The sequence below is a fragment of the Diadema setosum genome, chromosome 4, assembly GCF_964275005.1.
Source record: "Diadema setosum chromosome 4, eeDiaSeto1, whole genome shotgun sequence".
Lineage (NCBI taxonomy): Eukaryota > Metazoa > Echinodermata > Echinoidea > Diadematoida > Diadematidae > Diadema > Diadema setosum.
In genome coordinates, this window is record NC_092688.1 from 37,333,759 (window position 1) to 37,344,924 (window position 11,166).

At 39.8% G+C, this 11,166-nt stretch overlaps 1 protein-coding gene across 1 annotated transcript in view; it reads right to left on the reverse strand.

Annotated features, from left to right (window-relative positions):
• Positions 1-8,964, reverse strand: part of LOC140227837 (uncharacterized) — a gene marked incomplete at its 5' end in the record, with an annotated part of 102,673 nt that extends 93,709 nt beyond the window's left edge. The window contains 3 exon segments of the mRNA XM_072308230.1: positions 6,933-7,046; positions 7,049-7,273; positions 8,643-8,964. Coding sequence (XP_072164331.1) covers positions 6,933-7,046; positions 7,049-7,273; positions 8,643-8,964 — 661 coding nt within the window.
• Between the last annotated feature and the right edge of the window lie 2,202 nt (positions 8,965-11,166).

Below are 11,166 nucleotides of genomic sequence, written 5' to 3' on the forward strand. Positions count from 1 at the left end.
GCTCAAAATCAGTAATTATAAGTGTATAGTATGCCAGGTGAGTTTGTAAGAAAACAACACAAAACTATTTGAGTTTGTATAGTCGTGTAAGCTGAATACGTGTAGTAAGCAAGAACAGTGAAGTAAGCCTTACAACGAAGGTGTTTATAGTCGAAAAGTTACATTCATAACTTTCCTCTTGTTGGGGGGAGGTGTGACGGAGAACCGTGATGTGCCTTGGTGAAACCAGGGTGGGGTGGAATAAAAGTGTCCATTCGGGACATGAGAGTTGGAGTTGGCAAACATGGCGTGAACAGTCGCAGTCATTCGGTGCTGATCCAAGAATGTTTGTCGGTGTATGACAGTTGTTATGTCGGTGCTGACGGGTGTTCTGTTGGTGCATGACAGTTTTTACAATACCACCAATACTTTTTTTGTAAGTGACATCTCGAAGAGGTATTAGGAGCACCATGTCCAGATCCTGAAGAATCCGTCCCTGGCACCAGTCCCAGGCAATCTTAGCGCAAAGTGTTGTTTTCCCAACACCTCCCTCACCTTGTATCAGAAGTCGCTTTGAATGATTTCCATTTTCATCGTTGATCAGAAGATCGTCGTATGTTATTGGTTTCTTACGCTTGCTATTTCGGTTTATGATACTTATATTCGTATAAATTTCATCCAATTCAACACGCTCCTTAAAGTTGAGTGGATCCACCGTGACCTTGCGTCGTGTCACACTGTAATACGCCTTCAGCTCTTCCTTGCATTGCTGTATTTGTTCCTTAGTAAGCGATGATGGTTCTTAGAAGAGAAACCAAAAGATAGAAAAAGTAAAGACAAAAAAAAATCGTTATTGTACATTTGAATGTACATAAATACCCACACACAAAAAGATAGGCCTATTATGCATACACAGATAGACAAAGAGGTAGAGTGAGAAAGATGAAAAAAAAAGAATAGGGCTTGGAATGTAATAAATCGATTGATCCAAAAGTGTAAACGATAATAGCTGATAGAGGATAACATTACAAGGCACTCTATCCTACAAAGTTTTACGAAATCGTATAATTATTTCTTTTTACTGACTGCATCCCAGCTAACACAAGAACGTTTTCTGAACGTTGTTGAAACATTCCAAGTTCGCTTTTTGGACGTTTTGTCAAAACGTTTTCAGAACGTCTTTTCGTGGAAGGTTTTCGACGTATTTAAAACGTTTCAAATGGACGTTATAAAAGATAATTTAAACGTTTAGAAAACCAATGAAAAACCTTTCGGAATTTTTAAGGACCTGCAGAAAACCTTTTGAACGTTGGGGACGTCAGTAAAACCTTTTAAGAATATTCAAAGCATTCTGCGGACGTTTTGCGGACCGCCTAGAACGTTCAAAAACGTTTTAAGAACGTCTAAATAGTTTTATGACCCTTTCCAGAACGTTCAAAGAACCTTCCATATCCGTCTAGAACGTCCAGAAAACCTTTTAAGAATGTCTGTTTATTTTCCATAGGGTATTTTAAAAAAGAGTTACATTTATGAGATTATAGACGCAATCTGAGATTAATGTATCCTACTGCTAAACCTATTATAATCCTATCATAACCGATGTCCTACCACCAATACTACACCCTATTCCTATTGAATCTGTATCACATTCTTTATATCACCAAAATGTTGTGATGCATGAAGACATGGTTACTAGAATTAGATCACACACACCTTAATTTGAATATTCATGATTATGCATGAATATTCATGATAAAAGACGTGCAGAGGACGAAATAAAAACGTTTTTAAAGCGTTCATTAAAGACGAAGTCGACATGGCAGACCTAATAAAAACGTTTTGTGGACATTTTCAAAGGACGAAGACAATGCAGGCACGTTTTGATACGTCCTTGACGTTTCTAAAACGTTTTCAAAAAAAAAAAAAAAAACGGCTTTGCGGTAAATGCTAAGTCCCCAATTTGACGTTGTATGTACGTTTTAAAAACGTCCATTTTATACGAAGACTTATGGAACCCCCCAAAAAAAGTTTAGGAAACGTTCTGAAACCGTTCTGTGTTTGCTGGGATTACATAACACATCTGTATCATTGTACAACGAAATGACGAATGTGGTTAAAAGGATAAGATGTAATCTTGAAAATAATTATAAAGTCACTGTGCATAACTTAATGATGCATTTTTTTTTTTTTTTTTACAACGAATAAGATTGTGGCTACCTACATATTAATATACATTTCTTACCCAGCATTAATACTTCTTCCCCCATGTCCTCGTGAAATATTTCTTGTATGTTTGGTCTTCGCCAGCAGGGGCTCCAGCCACATCCTGAAATATATTATCAACAACAACAGAACATCACTTTCAATGATCGTTTTCATATAAGATTATATTCTGGGCGCAATATTTTCCACACCGTTTTGGTTTCTCCTCTTTTCATACCCACATTTCTCAGGCCACCATCATGTCAAGAATACGCGTATGACGTACAGACGTACTGTTTGATGTATTTTTCCTTTATGAATATTTCTTTTATTTGACATCGATTAATCATCCTTGGTAATAGATTCGCAAGTTCTGTGTGCATGGGCGTAAATCCCGGGGGGGATGGGGGGGGGGATATATCCCCCCCCCTGAAATGGAGGAGGGGGGGGGATGGCCTGTACAATCATCCCCCCCTGAATATTGAGGGGAAAAAATGGAGGAAGCAGAAATGTGATTGTATCAATTTTGGCATATTGCATGACGTTTGTACGCCGGTCTTCAGACAGGTAACAGAGCTGAACAGTATTCTATCTTGTAGGAAAATGTATAATTTTCTCAAGCGCTCGCTCGCTTCGCTCGCTCGCGAAGAAAGTAACATCGACATACACTGTAAGGTATGGCTCAGGCGTTGAAAACGTCAAATAGTATAGGTCTACATGTAAACATGTTATGACGCGAGTAACTGGGGACCATCTGCAAAATATGTACGAAAACATACAAACAAACAATAACAACAACTTTATCGCCATAATTGAATCCCCTCCATTTCCTGAATCATTCCTGAGAAACGACAGTGACTGATGACTCAGTCAGGATACATCTATGGGCATACCAAGGGAAGATCAGGGACGTCGAATCTATGGGGGGGGGGGGGGGGCAAAGGGGCATTTGCCCCGCCCCAAAGGAAGTGTTTAGACAGACAAATCATTTATCCCCCAAGCAATACCCGAGATGAGGACAAATCTCGAACTTTCTTAATGGAAAATTGTCCAAATATCGCCAGAACTATGCACCAGATCGTTGTATTGCAATCATGAACATTTAAAAGGTCCGCTATACAGGATAAGGGATAAACTTTGTACACTTTTGACATAGACGTATATTCCCTAATTCATCAAAGAGTGTGCAGCAGATCTTTCACTTAACAAAAGCAACCTAATATGTATAGAGGCGTCGATGGGGGGAGGGGGATGGTTCTCAAATAAAAGTGGGACAAACAAAAGCGAAAAATATAGCTACAAACGGCAGTGTTTGGAGTGTAAAATTTTAAGATTTTGAAGCTCGCTCGCTCCGCTCGCTCGCATTTAACCGCTATGCCATTCTCCTGATGTTGCTGCCAGTAATTGCCAGCAGTTGCGCCCAGTGTGCCCCCTTAATTTCCAAAGCGAAAAAAATACAGCCACAAACGGCAGTCTTTGGACTGTAAAATGTCAAAATTTTCAAGCTCGCTCGCTCCACTCGCTCGCATTTAACCGCTATGCCATTCTCCTGATGTTGCTGCCAGTAATTGCCGGCAGTTGCACTCGGTGTGCCCCCTAAATTTCCAAAGCGAAAAAGTATAGCTACAAACGGCAGTTTTTAGACTGTAAAATGTCAAAATTTTCAAGCTCGCTCGCTCCGCTCGCTCGCATTCAATCGCTATGCCATTCTCTTGATGTTGCTGCCAGTGATTGTGAGCAGGTGCGCCCCCTTAATTTCCAATGCGAAAAATATAGCTACAAACGGCAGTTTGGGGACTGTAAAATGTCAAAATTTTTGAAGCTCGCTCGCTTCGCTCGCTCGCATTTAATTATTATTCCATTCTCCTGATGTTGCTGCCAGTAATTGCCAGCAGTTTTCGCCCAGTGCGCCCCCTTAATTTCCAAAGCGAAAAATATAGCTACAAACGGCAGTTTGGGGACTGTCAAATGTCAACATTTTGAAGCTCGCTCGCATTTAATCATTATGCCATTCTCCTGATGTTGCTGCCAGTACACCCGTAATTGCCAACAGTTTTTGCCCGGTGCGCCCCCTTAATTTCCAAAGCGAAAAATTACAGCCACAAACGACAGTTTTTGGGACTGGAAAATGTCAAAATGTTCAAGCTCATTCGCTTCGCTCGCTCGCATTTAATCATTATGCCATTCTCCTGATGTTGCTGCCAGTAATTGCCAGCAGTTTTCGCCCGATGCGCCCCCCCCCTTAATTTCCAAAGCGAAAAAATACTAGTACAGCCACAAAGGACATGTGGGACTGTAAAATATCAAAATTTTCAAGCTCACTCGCTTCGCTCGCTCGCATTTAATCGTTATGCCATTCTGATGTTGCTGCCCGATTGCCGGCAGTTGCGCCCGGTGTGCCCCCATAATTTCCAAAGCAAAAAGATACAGCCACAAACGGCAGTCTTTGGACTGTAAAGTGTCAACATTTTCAAGCTCGCTCGCCCCGCTCGCTCGCATTTAACTGCTATGCCATTCTCCTGATGTTGCTGCCAGTATTTGCCAGCAGTTGCGCCTCATGCGGCCCCCCTTAATTTCCAAAGCGAAAAAGTATAGCTACAAACGGCAGTTTTTAGACTGTAAAATGTTAAAATTTTCATGTTCGCTCGCTCCGCTCGCTCGCATTTAATCGCTATGCCATTCTCCTGATGTTGCTGCCAGTGATTGACAGCAGTTGCGCCTGGTGTGCCCCCCTTAATTTCCAAAGCGAAGAATGTAGCTACAAACGGCAGTTTTTTGACTGAAAAATGTCAAAATTTTCAACGCAAAGAGATTTCACCGTAGGAGGGGGAAACCCTCCTACCTACCATACCCTCCCCCTCGCTTGATTCGTTCCCTCACATAACCGCTCCTCCTAAGATCAAATCCTGTCTACGCCGATGATAGGCCCCATTATTTAGTAGGCCTTCACAGTGATGTTGTACAGCAAGAGCTGAAATACCACGATTTTGTCATTCAATAATATATTGTGAATATTTCATTTTCTTATTGTTTTTTTAAACAAAAGAAAGCAAAATTTTCACAAGTGAGCACCAGATCGCTGAATTTCAGGTCTGAAAATGCAAAATCTTCCTCGTGTGGGAGAGGGATACCCCCCCCCCTCCCATACATACCCTTCCCCCGTTCGGTCGTTCCGCTCCCTCTCACGGATATTTCCCCCCCCCCCCAAAAAAAAAAAAAAAAAAAAAAAATGTTTTCTACTCTTAAGGTCTGATTTTCCGCCGAAAGTTGTCTGACAAGCAAAAAAAAAAAAAAAAAAAAAAAAAAAAAAAAGCAACAAGAACAAAAAGTCTTTATGTCGTTGCTGTCACTTTTCTCCCACTTTATATTTCATGCAAAAGAGTGGGGCATCCGATCCCTGTAAAGTGTGTGTGTGTGGGGAGGGGGGGGGGGGAGGGGGGCACAAAGCTTCTCCCCCCCCCCCCCCAAAAAAAAAAAAAAAAAAAAGGCTGCGCAGGTCCGGTTATGGGCTTCTAATCGTGGTGATGGTGACCATCCCCCCCCCCCACTCCTCAGTATGGATTTACGCCGTTGGTGTACACGGGATATTCGGTCGTCTATACTAATGTAATTTTTGTATCAGAACGATGAAAAATGCAAAGAATAAAACCAAAGAAATACACACAAACACAAATATTTACAAATGAATACAAATATAAAACCTTACAAAAAATAGACAAACACCTCTTCGCGGTAGGTAGTCCGGATGCTTGTTTTGAAGATACTTTCCAACAAGGAGAAATAGGATGACAAAGGCAATAGGCACACCAATGGTGACTCCGATGATGAGACCCAAATTATTACGTTTCCCTGAAATTTGATAAAGACACAAATGAAACACTCGTTCACTTATTACTCCATTATCAAGACATTACATATGAATATAAATAAACGTTAATATGTGTGTATTGATTGAATCATCCTACGAGACCGACACCCACTCGCCAACTAACTCGACAAAAAAAAAAAGAAAAAAAAAAAACACGGTGCATGAGTCATTTACGGTTCACGAGTCATACGGCATGTCAGCTCGTAGGCAAAAAAGGGTCTATGAGTCCGACACTATGCAAACAAAGGGGTACTAGGACAAACAAAAACAAAAGCAAAAAAACAAACAAACAAACAAAACAAAACAAAAACAAACATGAGAGGGACACTGCATATATTAAGCCAAGCGAGTGCTGGACTGGTGGGCCGTTTCACCTTAACTCATTGACCTTACTTGCCTAGAAGTGTCGATATCACGGACTGTATGACTCGTGGGCTGTATAACTGATCGTTTGTGTCGGACTCGTCAATGCGCGTGACGCGCTGTTGTCGTAAAGTGTTTTTTCTTGTACTTATTTTTTGTTGCAGTTAATTGAAATGGGTTGATTTTTTTCTTTCCACTAGTAAAGTGGAAACTAGCAAAATGGACATCTTTTTTTCTTTTTCTTTTTTTTTTTTTTGGGGGGGGGGGGTAACTTTGCTCCATAGCAATCAATTGAAATGGGTTTACATTTTTTCTCTTTTTTTACTTGTAAATTGGAGACTAGCAAAATGGACATCTTTTTTTTTTTTTTTTGGGGGGGGGGGGGGTTAATTTTCTCAAAATATGAATAAACGAATATTGTACTTCTCCGTGACCTATCTCAATCAGAACATTGGTTTGAAATATCAATTGTATGCCAGTGACTATTCAGAAACATAGCATTGACAACACTTCACGAAACCTGATAAAGGCAGAACGGTGATTTCTCGGGTCGACGTTCCATTCAGCGAGTCACCGGTAGCCACGCACATGAAGGTTTGGTCTGTCCCATGTTTAGCTGAAACAGTGATTTTCCGAACCTCTCGTATGTGCCATCAGAAAGTGTGTTCTGTTGTGAAACCACGGAAGTCAGTCTCTTTCCCGACTCCTCGGTCCATAGCATGGAAACGTTAGGTTTGAATCCACTCACGACACACGTAAGATTAAAAGAAGGGCTGTTGGAGGGATATTGGTATGTGCATCGGCTTTGACGAGATTGACTTTTATCAACGCATTCCTCGATTGTATGTCCGGTTGCCATCGCTAGAGAAATACAAAATTATTTTGAGTTTACATATCATAATATTTTGTATTCTAATCCAGATTTCACTCAGCATTACAAAATATCTAAAAAGATTTTGGCAGTTTCAATTTTTTTCATGGAAAACCAAACTTTTTTTTTTATATTTTATCTTACGTGAATTGCATAATTGGAAATGAAACTAGAACCTAAGAATGCTCATTTTATAGAAAAATGTGAAGTGGATATCATGAATAGAAAAGAACAAGAACTGTCATGTTTGTTTGTTTTTAATCTGTACGTTATTAGGATGAAATTACTGATATATAACACGGTGATGTCATATCGAATCACTCTTAGAAAATAAATACAGTGATAAAGAGTAAGAATCGCGCAATAAAAGTAGACATTGAAAAAGAGTAACAGAATGATGTAATTCTAATCACCAGGAAAATAGCATTGATAAGTTAGGCGAAAAACGCATTACCTTTTTTAATTACATAATTTTCAGCAGAACTGAACGGAATGTCCCTGTTCAAAGATGTTGTGAATAAAAAATAAAAAAAATAATTTTGAATCAATCACATGTCATCAAAATATCAATATTAAGTGACTCAATGTAAGGACTTAAGCAACCAAGTTAAGCAATCAAATTCACGTGATTTCCTGTCAAATTAGGGGTCACTGGAATGCTCGAATATTAGTAATTTCCATGGGAACTCCTGAATGTGCAGAAATTAACAATTACAGTGTATATCTGAATGAAATAATGTTAAAAGCATGCTGAGAGTTTCTCCGGATGTTAGTTCCAAATATTGTTGCTGCTTTTTAACGCCTTTCTACAAATTGCTGCTTGAGGGGAAAATCGAGCACATTTTTATCAAAACATTATTACTGACTTTTAATGCGTGTACACCATGTTCCCGGCGCCCATGGCAGTCAGGTTTCTGGCCAACTTGGACGAAACGTGATGGATGTGTGACAACACGATAGAAATAAGGGATGAACACACGTCGGGATGGACACACGGAACAGGCCGTGATTCCCGTAAATGCCGTGTCAAATGTTGAAACTGCATGTCAAAAATTTGCCACGGCAGTTCCGGTGCTAATGAGAAACCTATTGAAGTCTCAATTATCGAACATCACGGTTACAATAGAAATTGGCTGTAGTGCTTGTATCATAAGTTACCTGTGACCCCGTGCATATGACAGATGATTTAGATAATATTGACAAGGCATTATTGTTATCGCTCCTGAATTCATTTAGCTTGAGTGTGTACGGATTTTTTTTTTATTTAAACTAAATCGTGGAGGGGACTGTCGTCTTGTACAATCTTAAAGTATCGTCCCCACTAACATATGACATGGCGAAAAAGAAAACCTTACTTACAACTAACTGTGATGATCGTACCATTTTCTAAACTTTGGGTATTCTTCAGCAACACCTGACAATAGTAAAGACCCTCATCTGCCACCTCCAAGTCGGTGATGACGAGGCTGAAGTTCTTGTCGATATCAAACCGTTCCTCCCTACTCTGAAATTCCCCATCGATGAATTCAGCCTTTATTGTCCTCAGCTGCTGCTCTGAGATTCTTTCCTTGACCCAGACGAGAGCGAGAGGCTGCTCCTGGATGTCACATGGCAATCGGATGTCCTCTCCTTTCCATCCTTGAACGTTGGAGGCAGTGCCTACTACTGAGGCTAGAAGATGAAAATATTAGTAAAGTAGGTTCATGTTCTGCATGCATGACTTACCAAGCTATGCATACACTAAACTGTCTTCCCAGAGTCACCTGCTCATATGATGCATGATAGTACCGATCGTGCTGCTTGCCTTAAATTTCTATAGAATTTGATAACCAATGGAAAACCTTAAAAAAATGTTACGCTTTCATGAAGAGTTGTAGCATTATTCTTCCAAATACGAATTTTGTAGGTCGAGGCTTTGGGTGAGTTTAGTCTAAGATTTTTAATGATCGAGCTTAGCTTTTTATCCAAGATAAGTGGCAATCATGGTGTTAGCGTAATATCACAACCAGTGGCGTATCTAGGGAAAACGGCGCCCGGGGCATGCACGAAAATTGCGCCCTAATTTCTGAAAAAGTGTTCAACCCCAACCCCATCCCGGTAGGGACTTTAAACAAGGTCCACATGATGCTTTTTCAAGCACATAAAAGGGATCTTTTGAGGGTGATTTAAATGTAATGAATTTTGATAGATTTTGGCGAGCGAGCGCAGCGAGCGAGCCGAATTTTTTTTTGTATTTCAGCTTACAAAACATGAAATTCTTGTCATTTTTTGCTTACCAAATCTTACAATTCTAAACAAGATATAGTGACGGCCTTATAGATAACGATTTATACCAAAAAACTGAGGACTTTAAAAAATACTCTACATTAGTACGCGCGAGTGAGCTGAAATTTGTATATGTCCTCGTCATCATCACGTATTGTTCTTGTCTTTTTTAATGTAAATTTTGGCGAGCGAGCGCAGCGAGCGAGCCGAAAATTTTTGTATTTCAGCTTACAAAACATGGAATTCTTGTCATTTTTTGCTTATTAAATCTCACAATTATAGTGACGACCTTATAGATAACGATTTATACCAACAAACCGAGGACTTGAAAAAAATAATCTAAATTAGTACGATCGAGTGAGCCGAAATTTGTATATTTCCGCGTCATCATTACGTTTTGTTATTATCTTGTTTGATTCGGTTTTTTTTGCGCCCCCCCCCCCCCCGTATGTTCGAAACCGTTGGCGCCTTCTTTTGATCCAATTGGCGATCGCTTCAGAACGAAAGAAATTGCAGCCGCTGCTCCGTGAAACATTTTGCCTGCTAAATATAAAATTACATGTGTGAACACAATAGACACTGTCATTTTGTCATCATCACGTTTTGTTCTTACCTTCTTTTTTATATAAATTTTGGCGAGCGAGCCGAACATTTTTGTATTTCAGCTCACAGAACATGGAATTTTTGTGTGAACACAATAAACATTGTCATTTTGTCCGCGTCATCATCATGTTTAGTTTTTATCTTGTTTGATTTGGTTTTCTGCCCCCCCCCCCCCACCATTCTCCCTCCCCCCTTCCGGGCGAGTCTTTTTTTCCTTCTTCTTCTTCTTTTCTTTTTTTTTTCTTCTTCTTCCTTTTTTTTTCCTTCTTCTTCTTCGTTTTGTTTTTCCATTTTTTGTGCCCCCCTGCCCCCCCTAGATACGCCACTGATCACAACCACCATGCAGTTTAAACTCTTTTAAACTTCTCTCCATATTTCGAAGTTCATCACAAAAGCACGGATTTCATTCATATCGCAAACAAGGATGTTGCACTAGCACTATTGAAATGAACCAGCAATAGCTCTAATGAGCATTAAAAGATATTGTTTACAAAATGTACGTGAGCACAAAATGGAATTGGCATGTAACCCGAACGAGAATCAATGACGTCATGATTATCCTTTGAAGCACCACAATGAGTGCTAACCAAAAAAATAAAAAAATAAAAAAGGAAAAAAAGAAGAAAGAAAGCTTGTATCAATGTGACTGCTGGAAAGAGTACAGCACTCCACAGTGTGTTCACAATACTATCATGCTCACATAGTCACTTGATTTCATACTGTGGTGTAGTTTTTCATCGAGTGCGTGCATGTAGGTCTAGTAAGGTTCTATAAACTGATGATTCTACATGTGTACACAATGTTAAAAACATTAATATAACAATGTGAAGAGATTCCACATCTTGTTCACGATGTGTTTCATGAACACTCTGTTCTACACTAACGGACACATTGTCCTTTCCAGCATGCATGGGCATTGGCAGGGCAATTTGTTCATACAACCTACGCGTAAAATAATTATCTTTCGTCAAAGGCAGTCTCATGTTCCAATGAAATGTACATGTGAATAAAAAAA